The following is a 22,388-nucleotide window of genomic DNA, read 5'->3' on the forward strand; positions in this document are numbered from 1 at the left end:
ATGAAGTTGCAGGTTCAGATTTAACCTTTTCAGAGGAGAGTTTTTCCTTTTCGAGAGCATGTGGACGTTCTCCAGATTTCTTGGAATGTCCCGAGGACCCATGGTGGATCTTCTTCAAAGACTTTTTAGGTGACTCTGGAGGCACTCTTTCATAAGACCTATCCCACTTACAGGATTGTTCTATCTTAGAGGAATGGTCGCTCTTAGAGGAATCATTGCTGTGCCCCTCAGAAAGTGGATCTTCTTTGGATTTCAGTGTCTGCAGCCAAATCAACTGTCTCCCCTCTCTGTCTTTCAGAGGTTTTTTTTAAGAGAAAGTGTGGTATACTTTACAGTCTTTAACTTTATGTTCAGGATGGACAGTGTAGCTGCACTCTTTGTGTCTCTCTTCTGAGTGTAGTCTCTTTTTGCCACATGTCCCACATGGCCTGAACAGTCTCTTCTTAGGTGGTTCTGTCATTGTTGAGTAGTCAGAATATGAAAAAGCGGAAATAAAACTGGACCTGAAGAGAATACTTCTTGAATGTAGAGCAAACTGTAGAAAACTGAGCAGAGGTCAGGGAGACTCCCATCACACGACATGCAGTAGAAAATCTGAGGGACTGAAGCAAATGTGGAGAGGGTTGGACTTTCGATCTTATTAAATGAGGAGGATAAGGTATTAAAAAGATTATTTTTTTTAACATTAACTCCTATGTACCTCATTGTCTACTGCTTTCTATGGTATCATGTAACTCCCAGTTCGATAACGAGGAATGACGGAAACATGTGAATCTATGAAAGATCCAATACTGGTGAAACTGGATTAATATTTCGGGTGGATGACTAACCACATCAAGGAACAATCACAACCCATTTCAGGGTGAACCACTAAAGTCACTGAATAACCCTAAGCTCAACTCCTTTTAGAAAATGGCAGACAGGCTTAACTTCGAGGCAATGTGTAAAGCATATTTGCAATACCAAAACATGCAAATACAAAACAATAAAAATCCCAAACTGAATTAGGAAAATAGAGTATGATTTAATCAACAAAAAGACACCAAAAATTCAATAATGGAACTGGAGATATGAAGGTTTTAAATATTTAAGAAGGAATAGCACCAAAAAGCATAAAGTGCCAATGGTCGAAGTAGACTAGGCGCAGTTTGACCTGACAGTGATGGAGAACGGGCCAGACACACCAGCCAGGTTGGTCTGGTCATAGATTTCCCGCCTGACTTCAGCCCTTCAATTCACAATCGACCACAGAAGTATACTTCTAAAACACCCAGGGCCTCAGGGGAGGCACATAAGAGACTTGGAGGGTGTCAGGCAGAGGCCAAACAGCATGGTCCAGTTGCCGCTGTTCTGCTGGATAGCTGCAGGAAAAGGCTTCTTGTAGCATCCCTTTACTTTAACAGGAATTTAGCCATATCACCCTTTTTAAGTCCACTTCGTTGCCCTGAGTACAAGAGAGAGCTGGCCCAGTCCTTAGGGGCTCTTCTCAGGGCACAGAAAGCAGGGTCAGTCCTCAGCCGATCTTACTTAGGCCCCGAAGTGTTTTGAAGTGGGTGTCTGGATATACCGCATTTAAACCTGGGGGTTGAAATTACTCCTTGGCACGCCATAACCAATGGGCACACTAAACATGGGCTCTAAAGGCTGGGGGTGTGTGGGGGTACTATAGTAATCCTAGGGTCTTCCCACATCTAACAATAATTTCTAGTTTGCAGCAGTCACTGTACCTTTCAATAAATCCAGAGACAAAAGTCTGGTTGAACAAAACTTGGTGTTAAAGCAACCAGACAGATAATATACACAAATTGTTTTGGAATCCAGTTTCTTCTCCTTCCCAGTGCAATCCCAGTGTTAGCAAGTACCATGCAGTTACCACGCACAAAATGCAGATTTCCTACAGAATACTATGTGTTAGACCTGTCAGCCCTTTGGGTGGTCCCTCCTCATCATTATTTATTTTGTCCCACTTTTGCCTCAAACCCTGTTGGTATTTTTCCTTTTTGGGAACCACCAGATTTTTTAGTGTTGCTGCAGATTCAGGGAGCCATTTTATCTACCCCTGGAACTTCTGTCTGAGGGCCTGGAGCACAAAATGGTGGCCACCTGTGACATCACCAGCACCCACTGGAACCTACTAGAACCTTCTGCAACATTCTGGAGCCCTGTGACAGTTGGAGGCGGTTTAGAATGTTGGGAAGCTAAGACAGAGAGTTGGCAGTTGGAGCTGGCAGTTGGCACCTGACTGGTGAAGAGTGAGCAGCAGAAACCTGAAGGAGGAAGGAGTGAGGCAGCAGGGGTGGAAACTTGTGCCTGGAGTGGGGTCCATAAACCCACCCTTGATACTAGTCCCTACTGACTGAGCCCAGCCTGGAGCCCTGTGGGAAGAAGCAAGAAAAACCATCTTAAGGACCTGGACAGCAGGAACAGGCCTTAGAATCCAAGAACAGCAAGATCCTGACCTGGATACTGGTTTCCCTGGAGTCGGACGTCGAGTAGCCTGGAGACCTGGAGCCCGAGGTGGAGAAGCGGCGCTGACTGGAAAAGCAGACGTCGTACCCGGAGCCGCCAGAGGTCGAGAGAGGGCGCCGACGGAGGTCGTAGAGAGTACCAGAGGTCGAGGAGGAAGTCACCCGAGGTCGAGTGAGCGGCGTCGACGGGGGAGTGAAGTCCGCCCTCCGAGTCGCCGGAACCTGAGAGAATCGTACCGGAGGTTGGGAGTGGAGGTCGCACTCCGGAGTCGCCGGAACCTGAAGGGAGCACCGGAGGTCGGGAGTGGAGGTCGCACTCCGGGAGTCGCCGGAAACCTGAGGAGAGGAGCACCGGAGGTCGGGAGTGGAGATCGCACTCCGGAGCCGCCGGAAGTCGACATCGAGCCAAGGCCGGCCGACGTCATCGAAACTGAAGTCACCATCGGACCGGAGCCGCCCGAAGTCGACATCGAGCCAAGACTGCCCGACGTCATCGAATCGGAGGTCGAGATCGAGCCGAGGCCGCCGACATCGAACCGGAACCGCCTACCGGCGTCGTCAAGAACTGACATTGTGCCGAGGCCGCCGACATCGAACCGGAACCGCCTCATGGCGTCGACACGACTCCAGCGGCGTCGGAGCTTCAGAAAAAGGGCAGTAAGTGGAATAGAGGGCGCCTAAGGCCCTGTGGAATCCTGAGAGACTACCCTAGGAGCTAGAGAGGTGCTGGAACCAGCTTGATTGTGCCAGGGGTGAGCTGAGACTAATTCAGAGGGGTTGTGTAGAGTGAGAGAGCCAGGTCTCTAGTATTCCCCCCTTGATCTACCTCAGTTTAGGCCTCAGCCTTGTCCAAGCCAGGGAGTAGACACCCTCAAGCCATCCACCTAACCACAAGCTGTGCCTGGGCCAAATCAGCCCATTGTAATTTCAAATGTGATCTGATTCTATAAGTGTCACTGTCAGCTTTTAATTATTTATTGAGAGCACTATATTTATTGTATTTAACCTATTTATTGCTTCACTGTATTTATTGTTCCACAGTATTTATTGTCGCACAATATTTATTGGTTTGCAGTATTTATTGCCTCAGAATATTTAATTGCCTGTATGTAATGCACTTATATTTATGCCTTTATTATTTATGATCACCCCTATTTATTGAATCCTTAAGACAGTATTTATTTGACCTGCACTATTTAAAAAGCCTTGTATATTGTGATTGTGTTATTATTTATTTAATCAGCAACTAAGAGAAAAAGAAGATAAACAGAGATATTTTCATAATTTTTACGGTGTAGTGTCGTTTTTGGAACGGATGCACGCATGGTTATTGTATGGGTATGACGTATGCTTAGCACGGTGCCTGATTCCTGACCACTCGAGCCAAGCTACCACAGTGTGTCTGGAGAGACCCCGTTACCACCACCCTTTCCGGTGTGGGAGTGGAGTATTTCCAACATAATTGGTGTTCAGCGGTGGGATAGAGCTGTGCCTACGTATACTCAACAATAACTGTGGGTAGTCCATAGGCCTACACCGGGAGTTTTCTCAAAGCGGCCTTCCTAATTGTGAGTTTTTGTTTTTCCAAATTTACTCTGGTGGTGGGAGGAGGTTTTATATAAGGTACCCCCCTGCATAGTTACTGCAAATAACTGTCCTCTGACCTGAGTGGGCAAGATGGAGTTTGTACTGGAGAATTTAGAAACGTACACTGTGGCCCAACTCAGGGAGTTTTGTCAGCGGGAGGGGGTGTATTGTCCCCCAGGAGCAAAGAAGGGTGCACTCCAAACCAGCTTAAGAGCTTGGGGGGAGGCACGACGGGAAAGCAAGGCAGAGGAGGAGGACAGGGATAGAGAGCCCGACAGTGAGGGAGCTGGTTTGTACCAACCGGAGGTGGGGAACCTGTTAGCGGGGCCCAGGACACTTTCCAGGAAGGGCAGCAGTGCCTCTAGCGGTGGCTTGTCTGAAGTGGAGTTAACAGACCGGAGGGAGAAAAGACAGCTCACATGGGACTTAGCAAGGCTGGAGAAAGAGAAGGAGGAACAGAGGATGGCTCATGAGATAAGGCTGAAAGAGATAGATCTTCAGATCCTGAGAATCGGGGCACACCCTGTACCTAACGGTGGCAGCGAAGAACGAGAGTACACCAGGGAACCCAAACCCTACCTGCCAAAGGACATAGTAGCTAGCTATGGGGTGGGTGACGATATCGCCAAGTGGCTAGCGGCCTATGAGGTCTCGTTAAGGGCCCATGGGGTTCCAGAGAAGTACTGGGGAGGGGGATTGTACAAGTACATGCCTCCAGCTGGTAGGGATGCATTATTGGCCCTCGAGGAGGATGAGCAGACCCACTACCCCACCATGAAACTGGCGCTCATAAGAAAGTTTGGACTAACACCCGAAAAGTACAGACAGAAGTTCAGGGGTAGTCACAAACTGGGCACACAGAATTGGGTGGACTTCCTGGACTATGCAAAGAAGGCACTAGAGGGTTGGATTCAGGGCAGTGAAGTGAGGAACTACGAGGGGTTGTTTGATCTAGTACTGAAGGAACACCTGCTCGAGAAATGTTTCCCTGAACTGCGTCAACACCTGGTGGATAGCAAGCTGACCAGTCCCCGGAAGCTTGCTGAGGAGGCGGACATTTGGGCTAGTACCCGGGTGTCCACAAGGGGGACTGGAGGGGATACTCAAAAGGCCGGACAGGGCGCCCCCCAGAAGAAAGAGGGAGGGGAAAAGAAAAAGGAGTTCTCCAAAGGCCCCCAAAATAACTTCCAAGGAAAGGGAACAGGATTCACCCCTAGGGCTAACCCACCCAGAAACCCTAATCCTGGCCTGAGTCAGCAGCCAAGGGTTGTCCATTGCTACGAGTGCGGTGGCGTTGGACACTATAAAGGAGATGCGAAGTGCCTGAAACGACCACCCCCTCCCATTGGAGTAAAGACCCCCGGAGTAGCTAGTGTAGTGCTCGGGGAGGAGATGCCCTTAACTAAGGGAAGGGAGTGGGCGGGTGTCACTTTAGTGTCCCTGGGAGAACGGGAGATGGTTCCTAAGATCCAGGTGCCCGCAAATACTGTAAAGTATGGGCAGTGGGTCACCATCAACGGCCAAAGAGGGGAGGCTCTGAGAGACACAGGAGCCAGTACGACTATGGTGCGTAGCCAACTGATGTCTCCAGAGCAGGTAATTCCCGATGTACTCCACCCAGCCGCGATGGCTGACGGCAGAACCGGCCACTATCCGGTGGCCGAGGTTCCCTTTGAATGGGGGGGGGGTTGCAGGTTCACTTCGAGTTGCCGTAAGCCCTGCCGTGCCAGTCGATTGTCTACTGGGGAATGACATGGAGCACAATGCTTGGAAAGAGGTGGAATACCGGACTCACACTGAGATGCTGGGTACACCTGACTGGGCCTGTGTGAGCACAAGGTCCGCGACTACCCGGAGAGGGAGTTTGTTTCGGCTGGAGCCTGGAACAAAGGCCCAGCCAGCTGCCAGTCAAGGGAAGAACCGAGGACAGGAGGAGCCTGCCTCGGCGTCCGCACCCCGTAGGACGGATAGGCCACCGGAGGTGGTGGACCAGGAGTCTGCGGTGGGGGATGTTACCAAACTGGGGGACCTACCCATCCCAGCCGAGTGGCACGTGGAGGGAGGCCCGTCCAGGGAGGAATTCTGCCAGGGCCAGAGGGAGTGCCCTACCCTTGAGGGGCTGAGGCGATAGGCCGAAGCCCAGGCAGCAGGGAACGTTGAAGGGAACTACAGTGTTTACTGGGAGGATGGCCTCCTCTACAGTGAACCCAAGGCACCCCTACACGGATCGTCACGAGCCTTGGTAGTCCCTCAACGTTATCGAGCCCTCCTTCTGGAGTTGGCTCACGAGATCCCATTGGCAGGACACCTGGGGCAAGACAAGACCTTCGCCCGTCTTGTCCCACACTTTTATTGGCCTCAGATGAAAGTGTCGTCCGATACCTACTGCCGGACATGTGTGTCTTGCCAAGCCAGTGGGAAAACAGGGGTGAAGCTGAAAGCTCCCCTGGAACCACTTCCTGTCGTTAGCACCCCCTTTGAAAGGGTGGGCATCGACATTGTGGGTCCGTTAGATCCGCCAACGTCAGCTGGTCACAGGTTTATCCTGGTCCTGGTGGATCATGCCACACGGTACCCAGAGGCAATACCTCTGAGGACCATAACAGCACCTGTTGTGGCTAGGGCCCTGATGGGAATCTTTACCCGAGTGGGTTTTCCCAAGGAAGTTGTGTCCGACAGGGGGACCAACTTCATGTCAGCGTACATGCGGGCGATGTGGAAGGAGTGTGGAGTGACATACCGGTTCACCACTCCTTACCACCCCCAGACCAATGGTCTGGTGGAGAGGTTTAACAAAACCTTGAAGGGCATGATCAGAAGTCTGCCTGAAAGCCTGCGGAGGAAATGGGACGTCCTCCTACCCTGTTTACTCTTTTCCTACAGGGAAGTGCCACAGAAGGGAGTGGGCTTCAGCCCCTTCGAGCTTCTGTATGGGCACCCTGTACGTGGACCTCTCAACCTGGTGAGGGACGGATGGGAAAGAACTCCCAGAAAGCTTCCCCAGCATGTGGTGAGCTACATGCTGGCCTTCCGGAGCCAAATGGCTAAGTTGTGGAAGCAAGCTTCTGACAACTTGGAAGCCAGCCAAGCAGTGATGAAGGCGTGGTATGACCACAACGCTCACCCGGTGGAGTTGGAGCCTGGCCAGAAGGTGTGGGTGATCGAACCGGGAGAGCTTAGCGCCCTCCAGGATCGCTGGTCAGGACCCTTTGAGGTGTTGGAGAAGAAGGGTAGGGCTACCTGCTTGGTGGACCTGAAGACCCCTCGTCAGCCCCTGCGGGTGCTGCATGCCAACCGCCTCAAACCCCACCACGAGAGGCCCGAAGTCATCTTGATGGTGACGACTGACGGAGGAGAGGACGTGGAAAGCGAGCCTCTCCCTGATTTGTTTGCGTCTCAAGAGAAGGATGGGTCGGTGGAGGGAGTGATTCTCTCCCCATCTCTAACTCCTGAACAGCGGGAGGACTGCCGCCAGGTCCTGGGACAGTACTCTTCGTTGTTCTCCCTTGTCCCGGGTAGGACTCACCTGTGTGTCCATGACGTGGACACAGGAGACAGCCCACCTGTGAAGTCCAAGATCTACCGGATGTCAGACAAGGTGAAGGCCAGCATTCATAGTGAAGTCACTAAGATGCTGGAGCTAGGAGTGATCGAACCTTCTAGCAGCCCCTGGTCCAGTCCGGTGGTACTAGTACCAAAAGCTGCACCACCGGGTGCCCAACCGGAACTGAGGTTCTGTGTGGACTATCGGGGACTGAATTCAGTGACCAAAACTGATGCTCATCCGATCCCTAGGGCGGATGAATTGATTGACCGGCTGGGAGCTGCCCAATATCTGAGTACCTTTGACCTTACTTCTGGGTACTGGCAGATCTCTTTGACTGATGGAGCAAGGGAAAGGTCAGCCTTCTCCACGCCCAATGGCCACTACCAGTTCTGTGTGATGCCCTTTGGGCTCAAGAACGCACCTGCCACGTTTCAGCGCCTGGTAAACCAGATCCTCACCGGAATGGAGAGTTTCTCTGCTGCTTATCTGGATGATATAGCCGTCTTCAGTAACAGCTGGGAGGATCACTTGCGTCACCTGCAAGCTGTTCTCCAGGCCCTGAGACAAGCTGGATTGACGATCAAGGCCAGCAAGTGCCAGATCGGGCAGGGGTCGGTGGTGTACCTTGGACACTTGGTGGGTAGGGGAGCGGTGCAACCCCTCCAGGCGAAGATCGAGGCCATCATGGCCTGGGAACCCCCCAAGACACAGACTGAGGTCCGAGCTTTTCTGGGCCTCACAGGATACTACCGCCGCTTTGTGAAGGGGTAAGGTACCATCGTAGCCCCCCTCACGGAGCTCACGTCCAAGAAACAACCTCGACGGGTAGTCTGGACGGAGGCTTGTCAGCAGGCCTTTGTGAGACTGAAGAAAGCCATGTGCGAGGCCCGGGTCTTAAGGGCCCCAGACTTTTCCAAGGAGTTCATTGTCCAGACAGATGCATCAGAACATGGCATTGGGGCAGTGTTATCGCAACTCAATGAAGAGGGTCTGGATTAACCCGTGGTCTTCCTATCCCGGAGACTACTTCCCAGGGAACAGAAGTGGAGTGCAATAGAGCGTGAAGCCTTTGCAGTGGTATGGGCTCTGAAGAAGTTGCGGCCATACCGGTTTGGCTCGCACTTCCTGGTTCAGACCGACCACAGACCCCTTCGTTGGCTGATGCAGATGAAGGGGGAGAATCCCAAGTTGTTGAGGTGGTCTATTTCCCTACAGGGAATGGACTTTCAGGTGGAACATCGGCCTGGAGTGGACCACGCCAATGCAGACGGTCTCTCAAGGTATTTCCGCCTTAGTGATGAGAACTCCCAAGGGGTTGGGTAGCTCTCCCCACTTTCAGCTGGGGGGGACGCGTGTTAGACCTGTCAGCCCTTTGGGTGGTCCCTCCTCATCATTATTTATTTTGTCCCACTTTTGCCTCAAACCCTGTTGGTATTTTTCCTTTTTGGGAACCACCAGATTTTTTAGTGTTGCTGCAGATTCAGGGAGCCATTTTATCTACCCCTGGAACTTCTGTCTGAGGGCCTGGAGCACAAAATGGTGGCCACCTGTGACATCACCAGCACCCACTGGAACCTACTAGAACCTTCTGCAACATTCTGGAGCCCTGTGACAGTTGGAGGCGGTTTAGAATGTTGGGAAGCTAAGACAGAGAGTTGGCAGTTGGAGCTGGCACCTGACTGGTGAAGAGTGAGCAGCAGAAACCTGAAGGAGGAAGGAGTGAGGCAGCAGGGGTGGAAACTTGTGCCTGGAGTGGGGTCCATAAACCCACCCTTGATACTAGTCCCTACTGACTGAGCCCAGCCTGGAGCCCTGTGTGGGAAGAAGCAAGAAAAACCATCTTAAGGACCTGGACAGCAGGAACAGGCCTTAAAATCCAAGAACAGCAAGATCCTGACCTGGATACTGGTTTCCCTGGAGTCCGACGTCGAGTAGCCTGGAGACCTGGAGCCCGAGGTGGAGAAGCGGCGCTGACTGGAAAAGCAGACGTCGTACCCGGAGCCGCCAGAGGTCGAGAGAGGGCGCCGACGGAGGTCGTAGAGAGTACCAGAGGTCGAGGAGGAAGTCACCCGAGGTCGAGTGAGCGGCGTCGACAGGGGAGTGAAGTCCGCCCTCCGGAGCCGCCGGAGACCGAGGTGAAGCGTGCCGGAGGTCGGGAGTGGAGATCGCACTCCGGAGTCGCCGGAACCTGAGAGAATCGTACCGGAGGTCGGGAGTGGTGGTCGCACTCCGGAGTCGCCGGAACCTGAAGGGAGCACCGGAGGTCGGGAGTGGAGGTCGCACTCCGGAGTCGCCGGAAACCTGAGGAGAGGAGCACCGGAGGTCGGGAGTGGAGATCGCACTCCGGAGCCGCCGGAAGTCGACATCGAGCCAAGGCCGGCCGACGTCATCGAAACTGAAGTGCCATCGGACCGGAGCCGCCCGAAGTCGACATCGAGCCAAGACTGCCCGACGTCATCGAATCGGAGGTCGAGATCGAGCCGAGGCCGCCGACATCGAACCGGAACCGCCTACCGGCGTCGTCAAGAACTGGCATTGTGCCGAGGCCGCCGACATCGAACCGGAACCGCCTCGCGGCGTCGACACGACTCCAGCGGCGTCGGAGCTTCAGAAAAAGGGCAGTAAGTGGAATAGAGGGCGCCTAAGGCCCTGTGGAATCCTGAGAGACTACCCTAGGAGCTAGAGAGGTGCTGGAACCAGCTTGATTGTGCCAGGGGTGAGCTGAGACTAATTCAGAGGGGTTGTGTAGAGTGAGAGAGTCAGGTCTCTAGTATTCCCCCCTTGATCTACCTCAGTTTAGGCCTCAGCCTTGTCCAAGCCAGGGAGTAGACACCCTCAAGCCATCCACCTAACCACAAGCTGTGCCTGGGCCAAATCAGCCCATTGTAATTTCAAATGTGATCTGATTCTATAAGTGTCACTGTCAGCTTTTAATTATTTATTGAGAGCACTATATTTATTGTATTTAACCTATTTATTGCTTCACTGTATTTATTGTTCCACAGTATTTATTGTCGCACAATATTTATTGGTTTGCAGTATTTATTGCCTCAGAATATTTAATTGCCTGTATGTAATGCACTTATCTTTATGCCTTTATTATTTATGATCACCCCTATTTATTGAATCCTTAAGACAGTATTTATTTGACCTGCACTATTTAAAAAGCCTTGTATATTGTGATTGTGTTATTATTTATTTAATCAGCAACTAAGAGAAAAAGAAGATAAACAGAGATATTTTCATAATTTTTACGGTGTAGAGTCGTTTTTGGAACGGATGCACGCATGGTTATTGTATGGGTATGACGTATGCTTAGCACGGTGCCTGATTCCTGACCACTCGAGCCAAGCTACCACAGTGTGTCTGGAGAGACCCCGTTACCACCACCCTTTCCGGTGTGGGAGTGGAGTATTTCCAACACTATGCCACTTATTTTTTGTTGCAATTACCTTTATAAACAATTCAAATCATACTTAACAGGATAATGAGTACTTGTATACAATTTTTGTTATTTTAAGTGAAGCTGTATATATAGATTTTAGGTCCAGCTTCATGGTCTGGGTAGTGCAATAGATGGCAATTTAAAGATACATGAAGTAGGATTAAAACTGAAACAAATTCTTTAAGTTTCCTATTACTAGAACATTTATTAAATTTTCATGGCAAGCTCACCTTACCTTACTGTGCAGTCATCATCCAAAGAGATTTCACTACTTCGACTTAAACATTCACTATTCCGCTGGCTTGCAGACACTGGAAGAAAATCTACAGAACACTGGGGAAAAATAAAATAAATGCTCATTATTTCAAACATATTAGCTTTACTGTATCTAAAATCATAGCAAAATTATTTGGCATAACATTTTAGGAGCAGGATACATTTTTAGGCTTCAATTAATCAATTGATGCAACCAAGGTATATGGAAAAGGGACCCATTCAACATGACCCGGTTAAGCAGAACTATATGATAGACCCTTCCCAAAACCCTCAAATCATTTAAAGAAAAACATCTACTCTTTAATGCTAGATAAGAGTTCAGTTCTTGGCTCTAGACTCAGCGTCACAAATTCAAAGTTAAGTGGTCAACTTAAAGTGTAATAAGAGATCAGATTAATTAAGACAGCTACACAATTCCCACCAGGCACACAGTATAATGCAGAGAGCGTTTCAACAGTGATAGTAGGCATGGTAGGTCGGGCGGGGATTAGAGCTATGAAAGAGAAATTATTTGATGGTAGAGAAGACTGGGAAAACTAGAACTAGCTGAGCCAAAAGGTCTGTCCTTGGAAAGCTGCAAGATGGTTACTTTTTTATTGCACACATATAGGCACAATTCCTAGCAGGGAGATGTACCTTGAAAACGTATAGAAACAGGAAAATACAAGCAGCGCCAAGAAGACTCTGGGTATTTGAGTGCTATTGAAACAATATATAACATATTGGTACAAAGGAAATGGTTTTGAATTACCGCTACCTACAGACAGTCAAAATAGAAACTTTTCAACAGCATTAAGAAAATAGCATTAGCAAGTAACGCATTAGCCAGTCAGCTCAGGTACTAAAGAGCTTTTCTTTTTAAGCGGATGTGCTTTTGTGATCAAACTTTAAAATGAAAATTGAGATCACTTAAAGGCTGGCAGTTTATTTGACAAGACCTGCGTTGTAAGTTGGTTTTCTCAGGTGAGGCTGCCCCAAATGCTAATAAGAGCCTCCTAGTTCTCCTGAAAGATTCTGCACGAAGAAAAAGTTACTTACCTTCAGTATCGCTTTTTTATGGTGGGTACAGTATCTACCTATGGATTGCTCACTTTTTGAATACCCCAATGTGAATGCCTCACTTTTTGAATACCCCAAGAAACTATTCTTAACAGCTCTCAGGCCTCGAAAAGGATGTCATAATACCACGACTCCGCGTGACGCAATTGGAGCCATAAGAAGCCTTCGTGTGTGCTCGCATCAGTTTTTCACCCATTTTTCCGTGCCTTTGAGGCGAACAGATGAAACCAACAGTATCCATGTGGAAAGCACACGATAGGTCTCAAATGAAAAAGAGTAAAATATATATATATACATACTATATATGCATACATATATATACTTCTATACATTCAGATGTATAAACATAAAAACATACAAATACCTTAGTTTTTAGCATATGCAGACTAGCAACGGGGAGGCAGGAGGGTCAGTGAGGAATCCACAGGTAGATACTGTATCCACCAGAAAAAATGTTAACGAAGGTAAGTAACTTGTTCAAATGGGTACAGCTACCTGTGGATTACTCACCTTTTTTAATAGAATCCCCGAGCAGTCCCACACTCCGAGGTGGATGTTTGTCTGCCTATACCCAAAAAATCTGCAATACTGAGCAGGCAAATTGACCATCCCTCCTCACTTTGGAGTCCAAACAAAGAGTGATTTGCAAAAATGTGGATGGATGCCCACCCAGGTTGCCGCTTTGGAAATGTCAACCACTGGGACACCTCTAGACAAAGTGGAAGTAGAAGACTTCGCTCTAATAGAAGGAGCTCTAATACCTTGAGGTGGTTCTTGCCAGCCGTGGCGTGGCAGGTCTTGATGCACGGTATAATCTATCTGGACAATGTCCTCTTACGCACTGCTTTTCTTTTCATCTTGCACACATACCCAACACACCTGATCGTCCAGCCAGAGGTCATACGTTCTGTCCACATAAAAGCTCACAGCCCTTTTAGGGATCAAATGATAAAGTCTTTCCTCCTTTTTAGATGGATGCGTCGAAAGATAGAAAGTAGGAAGGTTGATAGACTGGCCCAGGAGGAAGGGAATAACCGCCTTTAGTAGGAAAGTAGCCCTGGTTCTCAATATCAACTTGTCTGCATAGAAATTCGTGAAGGGGATTACCCACTTAATGCCTGCAATTTACTAGCACTTCAAGATGACGTTATGGCAACGCAACAGTAAAATAGTTTTGAAAGTAAGTAAGCTTAAGGGACAACTATGTAGAAGCTCACACGGAGCACTCATAAGAAAGGTTAACACCAAATTAAGATCCCATTGAGGCATGATAAACGGAGTGGAACTTGTTAGTGCCTTAATAAACCATAACACTATAGGAGACTTAAAAAGGAAAGGCTGGTCCGGTAAGCAGAGGAATGCAGAAAGGGCAGACAAATAACCCTTAACCACAACAACCGCACAACTTTTCTGCACTAGGGACAGTGTAAAATGTCATATAAATGGGCTTTTAAAGGGTCAATTGAATATTCTTCATACCACCTTACAAGTGTCCACCATCTGCCAGCATAAACCAACTTGTTGGCGTGCCTTCCGGCCAATAGTATGACATCCACTACATCAGAAGGTAGAGAAAGAATTCTGGGTGCCCGGTTCAATCTCCAGGCATGTAGATGCAGGCTCTGGAGGTGGGGGTGTAGAACCTGTCTATGCGAGAGGAGGTCTGCCCTGTAAGGAAGATGGAGCGGAGGGCACACAGAGAAGTGAAAGTCTGTGTACCATACCCTTCATGTCCAATCCGGGGTGATTAATATTACTTGGGCCCAGTCTTGGCGAATCTTACTGAGAACCTGAGGAACCAAACGTATGGGGGGGGGGTGGGTTGAAATGCGTAAAACAGCTGGGCACCCCAGTCCAATTGAAACAAGCCCCCCAGAGCTCTTTGCATTAGATACTGAAGACTGCAGAACGACGGGCAGCGTGTGTTCTCTCGACTGGCAAATAGACCTATCTGAGGGATCCCCCATAGCCAGAAAATATGTTGTATCACTTTCGGATAGAGACGCCATTTGTGATTGGCAGAAAAATGACGAATGAGACTGTCCGCACGCACATTCAGAACTGCACTCAAGTGATATCCAAGATGCGGATCTGATGGTCCTGAGCCCAGGACCAGAGTCGCAGAGCCTCTCTGCAGAGAGGAAACGACCCGGTTAATGTACCACATTGCAGTAGTATTGTTTGTTAAGACTTCAATTGACTGACCCTGAAGGGAATGGAGGAAAGCCTTGAGAGCCAGACATATCTATTCAAGAAGACTGATATGCAACAATCTTTGCTCTGGAGACCAAAGACCTTTGATCTGCAGATGCCCCAGAAGAATTCCCCCCCCCTCCCTACCCCTCCTCCTAGAGTTGAGGCATCTGTTATCACTTTGGCCACCGGAGGTGGATTTTGGAATTACTTCCCTTGAGACAGATGCCGTACGCACACCACCATTGTAAATCTACTGCAGTATCTCAGGAGATCTTGAACAATCCTTTAAGATCCCCGTTGTGCTGAAATCACTGCATGCGGAGGCACCAATGGAGGGTGCTCATGTGCCAGCTTGCATGGAAAACCAACAGAATGCAGGAGGTCAGACCTAGCGGGTGTAAGACCCTCAGGACTGGAACCAAAGCTCCATTGTGAAACATCGGAATCATAGCCTGAATGTCCAGAATCCTCTGAGGAGGACGGTAGGCTCGACTCATTGTAATGTCCAGTACTGCCTCTGTGAACAGTGTGCACTGCGAGGGCTCTAGGTGAGATTTGGGTACATTGATAGTAAAACCTAGGTTGAACAACAACTGCATTGTCAACTGCAAATGATGCAACACCGACTCTAGAGTGTTGGCCTTGATCAGCCGATCGTCCAAGCAAGCGACTACTGGGTTCTCCACCTTCTGAGATGCGCCTGACCACTGCCATCAGCTTCAAGAAGACTCTAGCTGCATAAGTCGGACCAAACGTAAGGACCGCATAGTGATAATGCAGTGACCCCACCATAAGCAACCGCCCTTTCTGGGAATCATGAAATACCGGGAATAGCATTGCCGACCCCGTTCCTGATCTGGAACCAGTTCTACTGCGTCCTTCTGAAGCATAATTTGAACCTCCTGCTGTAGGAGAAGATGCTCTTCCTAACAAAAACCCTGTTGGGGAAGAAAAATTGGGGGGGGGAGGGACATCTTGGAATGGTAGGGAGCACCCATTCTGCACAATGTCCAAAACCCAAAGATCTGTTGTCATAGATCTCCACTGAGGAAGAAAATAGGCTAACCGTTCTTCCAGTGGACTAGCATTCTCCAAGTTGGCGGAACTATGGCTGCTTTCCTATGACATCTTCCCGGGAGGAAGAGGAAGAAGGCTGATGGGCAGCTCCACGTTACTGCCTCTACCCCACCCCATATAACCTTTCTAGAGGGGAATGGATGACTGCTGCTGGGGTGGATATTGGCTTCTGCCTCGAAAGGAAAAGTTTCAGACAAACTCCGGTACTTACGAAATTGCTGTAGGAAGCTAGCTCTGTATATACTATACTGAGGTAGGGTATTGGGTGCACAAAGTCCAGGGGATCTCAAGAGGTATAGCAGAGGCTAAAGTAGATAATCATGAACAGCTTTCTTTGTGGTAGTGTGGTTGAGCAGTTAGGCTTACCAGGAGGGTGTGTTAATCATTTATTGTATTCACTCAATCAAGGGCGGATTACACGCACATGAGACAGAATCCAGTCCAATTGGGTAAGTATAAAAAAGGTATACTTATGTTTTATTTCTAGAACTAAGAAGGACTTGGTACAGAAAGGTCAAATCTACTTTCATTGTTAAAGTTTACACAGAATTGCAATTGGGAATGAATTTGCAATTGTTACAGGTTTGTATATGCTTGAAAAACAGTTTAAATTACATAGGAATTACTTGTGATTACTTTTGTGTACCTTTTGGATTACATATACTACTCAGAGTGATATACCTGGCTATGACACCGTGGATCCTACAATACAAAGTAAGTAAGACGTTTTAAGATTCAAGATAGTTACATTTTCTTCCATACAAAACACAGGTCAACACAGACAGTTTTAGGGACATAAAACTCATAACATTGGTTCCTATGGGAAAAAGAGTTTTATCGTTTTCCCGGTAAGTAAACTACTTACAAGTATGACTTTAGGTCAGGACCAAGGTTTCCCAAGGTCCAGTTAGGCACTCAATTTTCATCACCAGCATCACTGAGGGTACAGAGTGCAGGGGCTGAATGTTAATCCCATTGGCTAAGGGGGCCTTCGGTCAGGGACTGCTTACGAGCAGGCCACTCAGCTGTGGGAGCAAAGCTCCTCGGGTTAGGATCAGCAATGCAGGGGACAATAATCAGCACAGCAGCTGCACCACCAGCAGCATGGAGGCGGCCAGATGCAAAGTGCCAAGGAGACTTTGGAAACCCTGTGGATTACAATGGAGATCTTCGGTCTGGAAAAGATGCTTCAGGCTCGGTCAGGGAGGTTTCCTGGATGCGACCACCAGCTGGAGAGGTAAGTTGGGTTCTTGGGGATGCCTGGACACAGTCGGTTGGGCCACCCAAGGCTGGGGTGGGGGGGGGGGGATGTAATGGGCTGGGTGGTCTTCTGGCATTGGGTCTTCTTACCAGCTCTGGTTGCGGTCGGGGGACCCTTTAGGTTGAGGTTGCGGGCATCTACTTGAAGCTTGAGGGAGGTCGGAGATCACCAGATGCCAGGTCAGGATCACAGAGACCACCTCCTCGTGGTGTTGAACCACCCGAACTGGGACTGTGGGCGTCAGGTGCAGAGTGGTGGAGAATCATGGAGCATCCTGGATCCAGGTTCTGTGTTTGAAGTCTTTGCTGAGCAAATCCGGTGCTCACAGGAAACAGAGTCTTTAGGTTGAGTGCAGGGCAGGTCCTTCAAGCTCTGGGGAATTGCTGGCTGCTGAACACGCCGGAGTTGGGGCAGGCCGGTAGGGCTGCGGCCAATGCAGTTGGTGTCCTCATATTCCTAGGTCCTCAGGGCTCTTTGGTTCTTTCTTCCTCGAATCTGAGGAGGCAAGGCCTAGGGTTGCCCCTAAATATTAGGGTACACCTCACTATGATGCCACCCTCCAGTGGGAGGGGGCATGAGGGTCTCCCTAACTGGCTGGGTCCCCTCATCTTCCAAGATGGAGGGGTCGGAGATATGTGCTTCACCTCGCCTCCCCCACCTGTGGGGTTGAGTTGGCAAAGGTGGGCACACTTCTCCTGCTAGCTTAGTTTTCCTGCTGATTCTCCCACCCAAAGTGGGGGGCGGGGAGGGGGTAAAGAACCAGTGGGAGCCAGTTGCTGGGGGCAGCAAAATGCAGCAACAGCTAACAAAAGTGGCAGGCCTTTAAAGCTTCGCTTTCGTGGACCCAACCCATCCTGGTGGAGGAGGCATGACACCTCTGCCCAGGATGGGCTATGTTTCTAGACCCAGAGAGCAGAGGCTCACTATCCAGGGGTCCAGAAACCAGTCTGGTGGTGGCAAATGGTGGGCAGTCAGTCAGGAACCACACCAGGGCTGGTCATTTTTCAGGCGGCATCTTTAAGAAGCCCTCCAAGAGCATTTTACATTAAACCCACACTGATGCCAGTGTGGCATTTAATGTGCTGAGAAGGTTGCTACCAAATTTCACAGGTGTCAGTAAAGCCATTATGGAGCTGTGGAGTTCGTAATGACCAACTCCCACACCATATACACTTTATGGCTTTACTGCACTTACAATGTCAAAGGATGGACTTACACACTGTAGGGGTACAGGGTTCATGCCCTGTACCCTCACCTGTGGGCTAGGGCAACCTGCTTGAGGGGTGACTTACCTAAGCCCCACGCAGAGTGTTGTAAGCATGGCACACAGGGATATGTGCGGTGTTGACTCTTCAATTTTCTCTGCAGCAAAGCACGCAGCCTGCAACGGCAGTGTGTTGGTGTTAAGGTGCAGGGCCTCGAAGGGTGGCACAATAGGTGCTGCAGCCTTTAGAGGCCTTCCCTGGACACAGTGCCCTGGGTACCCTTTACTATGGGCTTAACTGTGGCCAGAGATGTACCAATTGTGGGTACAAAGTTATAGTCTGGGGAAAGAATGCACACCCGGGAAAACAGATTTGCAGGGGCCCAGGGCACATCAAGTCAAGTTTCATCAGATGTCAGACAAAAAGTGGGGATAATCATGCAAAAAGGGACACTTTCCTACAATTGCTTATAATCTTTAGGTTGTGACTCAAGGCCCAAAGATCTTGCCATTGCTTTGCTGTCCTTGAATCTCTCCAAGGCAGAATCCGCCTTGGCGCTAAACCTTGAACCATCGAAAGGCAGTTGCTTGCACATACGGCAAGAAGCCAGACCCTCGCCCCCCCTTTAACCAAGTGTGTCTCCTTGTAGCAGCTGAAGATATCATAGCCCTGGTGATTGAATCAGCGGTATCCAAACCAGAAAACGACTTGACGGAGACCCACTTGACTGTCATTCAGTAACTCTGAAAAATGTCACTGAACATCATCAGGCAACTTAGGGACCACTGTCTTGGCTGATTCCATTAATGCATGGATGTATTGCCCCCAACAAGCAGGTTGCATTAGTCTACTTCAAAGCCATGCTACCATAATAAAACACTTTCTTTGCAGACTGCTCCATTCTCTTGGACTCCTATCTGCAGGAGTCATTGGAAATGATCCAGATGTTCGCGTCGAAGAACAGGAAGCTTGTACAATCAAACTCAAGTGCAGGATGAGAAGACAAGAATGGCAAATCACCAGGAGCAGACATCCCTTCTTGCAAAAGACCTAGACACTGCTGCCGATGTCACAGGTTTCTGCCAGATTTTATGAATCGGCTCAGTGTGAGATTCATTGAAAGGCAGCAAGGGCTCTATAGAGGATGATAAAGAATGCAATACCTCTGTAAGCAAATTACTTTTAAAACAGTAGAAGGCATTGGTAATGCCAGCATCTCCGCATCCTTTTAAGTCACGGAATAATAGGTTATGACTTAAGGCGGTGGAATCACTTTTGGAGACAGCAACTTCAAACCACTTGCTCCCTCCAGGCCTTCAAACTCTGGATCTAAAGATACCATTTTAACCCTTATCCATATCTAGATTCTCCTCATAAAATTACTGCTCCTCCTCAATAAGCCTCTGGACCTCTCTCTGAGACCTATGCTTGACCACTGGCGTCGTTGAAGGCAATACTGTTGGCGCAGGGAATCAGCTACCTGATCAGCAGGTGTCAGTGGCACTGAAGTAGAAATGCAAGACGCCGGCATGGATCCAGTCGACGCCGTGGGTTCAACCAGTGCTGGAGACTCTCGACGAACCTCTTCCACTGGTGATGGTGTAGCCGTTCTTGGCGCCGGAGGAGGCCAGGACACCCGGACCATCGGCATAAATAGCAAGAATGACGCCTGCTGATAGTTTGCTGGAAAACCACCTAAGGAGTAAGAAAGCGGACCCATGGGGCACACCTGAGCACCAGATGGACCCATCGTCCTACTGAAAATGCTATTCATAGCATTCAGAAAATTCAACAGGTTAGATCCTGGAGTCGGAAAACACCGGGTATGCCTGACCCTGTCTAGGAGGCATAGACTGCGGCAAAACTGGATCCAGCACAGAATCAGAATCGGAGCGTCCAGGTAGTGTCAAGGCCCTTGGACAATATGGTGATGCCGGAGCTACATCTGTACATGGAGTCAGAGACACCTCACCTCAGCCTTCATGAGCCTTCTAACTCAGGTACACCAACTTCGTGGAGGCATCTCTCGAAGAACGATGCCAGGAACCATGACACCTCTTCTTATGCTTTCTCTTGACGACTTCGGAGAGTGGGGAGACGGCGACTCTGAAAGAGGATGAGAGCTCCAACATCTTTTCTCCTTTCTCGCTTTGGCCATAAAAAAAACTTTGCCTTCTTCTTTTTCAATGCCTGGGGGTTCATCTTCCGGCAAGAAGAACAGACGTCATGGAACAAACTTAAGCACCACAGACAGTCTTCATGAGGGTCTGTGATTGACATTTAACTCTCACATGCCCTGCAGGGCTTGAATCCAGACTTACCTGGAGGCAAAATTCTTCCTCTGCAACAACGTTGCTAATTACGGGAAAAATGTCGTAAGAGCGTCTAGTACTATGGAGAGCCTAGAGAAAAAAATGTTATGTGAAGCCGTGGGAAAAAGGGAACTGATGTCAGCACATCTACTAGGGTTTCTTATGGCTCAGATGAAGTCACATGGAGTCGCGTGCGGAGACGTGGCATTGTGACACCCTTGTCGACTGGGGAGAGCTGTAAAGAAAGGTTTCAGTGGAATGCTCGCACTTTGGAAATGTAATAAAGTGAGGAATCAACAGGAAGATGTATCCATCAGAAGATCTTTCACCATCTGTATATATATCGCATCCCGCAACAGACTTACTTGCAGAGAGAGGGGGTGGGGAGACTAGACACCTACAACCCGTTTCCTGCTAGAGGAGAGCCACTGCCTGTCGCAGTTGAGGAGACTCCGACTCCCATCACCCCCGCAACAAGGACTCGCGCTAAAAGGCACAGGACGCTCCCGCAGTGCGGGACGCGTGCGAAGACGCGCCCGGGCGGTGCTTGTCCACGCCTGTCGGAGCCCAGAAGAGGCTGGGCTGGGCACCCCTTCTAACGTTTCGTGGAAGGCATGCTTGAAGTCAGGGAAACGACCACCGAAACGAAGGAGAGGAAGACACCCCACACACAAGCAGAAGAGGTAACCCTTACATCCTTGAATATTTTTTAGCAAAAGCCTCATCAGCCATAGCAATAAGATTGCATGTGCGAAGAGGAGATTATCGATGGGCATAATTAGGGACACGACATGTGTGAGGCTTAATGAGGATCAGTTACCGAGCACACAAATAGCCATAACCAGCCCCCCACTTCTATCAGGGCTGCCACCGTCAACCTTATGCTGGACGGGACTACACCTCCTGTTGTAGTATCTGCCCACAAAAGAAAGAGGGGCCCTTCCAAAATCCTTTGAGGCGGTATTTTTAAGAGACCGGGAAAATGTAAACTACCTCCAGTAAATCGGTCAGTTGACACTATGGAGAACCTGCAACCCCAGCCTAATGTCACATCACCAAAGGTTTTGAACCTGGATGATCTTCTTGAAAGAAATCACTGGGCTCCTATGCCAACGCCTAGAATCCATTGAAAAAGTAATCTAGGAGCTAGCAGTAACGAGACATGCACCACCCGAGAAGTTGTGGTCAGAGGTAGTTCCATAGGGCCGAAGCAACATACCCAGAGGGTGATACCACTGGCGAACCAACAACCCTACATTATTGCCTCATTAACCGAGGCTGCAGCCCTGTTTTCTGACGCCAACTTACCTCCGGCTTCAGGCGCGAGCCAAGTAGCAGAACCAGTGATGGCCATTCGATCCTAACCTCACCCACGGGATGCACATCAGGGTATTCTAGCCACAAGGATAGGGGGCCCACGTCTTACTAAAAGGAATGACAAGGGGCTGAGGCTAGACCTTCCACCAGCTGCATGTCCCCATGCGGTTATTGTGGCGAATACCCCTGCATTAAAAAGTGATCGAATAGAAACTACCACTCAATTAATTGACAAGCAAGACACTGGATATATAAATATACCAACAATTAGACAGAATGTCCTTTAAAAGCTTTAATGTCACGTAGAGTTTCCTGGCTGGGCAATCATGACAAATCTATCTTGAGGGATTGTGTAGTTTTAACTTTCAAGACTCCGGCTATGGCAGAAAAACTATTACACCTATTACCTAATGTGCCGACAACATCAACACAAATATTTGCCCTACCTCTTGGCTCTTTTTTACAAACCGATGAAGCATCAGCCACGTACTAAGGGAGACAGGTCCCATAACCCAGTTCCACCTATATCGGATGCCCAATCGCGTACGCGGTGTGGAGCTAACACTGCACCACACTTATCAACTTCCAACCGATACTTAGTGTTGTCGGCCCTGGATGCCTGCGATTGACGGAGAACT

General features: G+C 49.2%; 1 protein-coding gene across 4 annotated transcripts in view; it reads right to left on the bottom strand.

Moving 5' to 3' along the window:
* LOC146858071 (uncharacterized) overlaps positions 1-22,388 on the bottom strand; it is a 499,452-nt gene that overhangs the window by 289,420 nt on the left and 187,644 nt on the right. For all 4 annotated transcript variants that reach the window (XM_085648839.1, XM_085648840.1, XM_085648841.1 and 1 more), the window contains one exon: positions 11,283-11,380. In XM_085648839.1, the coding sequence (XP_085504965.1) occupies positions 11,283-11,380 (98 nt within the window). The remainder of the gene's footprint in view (positions 1-11,282; positions 11,381-22,388) is intronic.

Source organism: Triturus cristatus, chromosome 3_2, assembly GCF_964204655.1.
Source record: "Triturus cristatus chromosome 3_2, aTriCri1.1, whole genome shotgun sequence".
Lineage (NCBI taxonomy): Eukaryota > Metazoa > Chordata > Amphibia > Caudata > Salamandridae > Triturus > Triturus cristatus.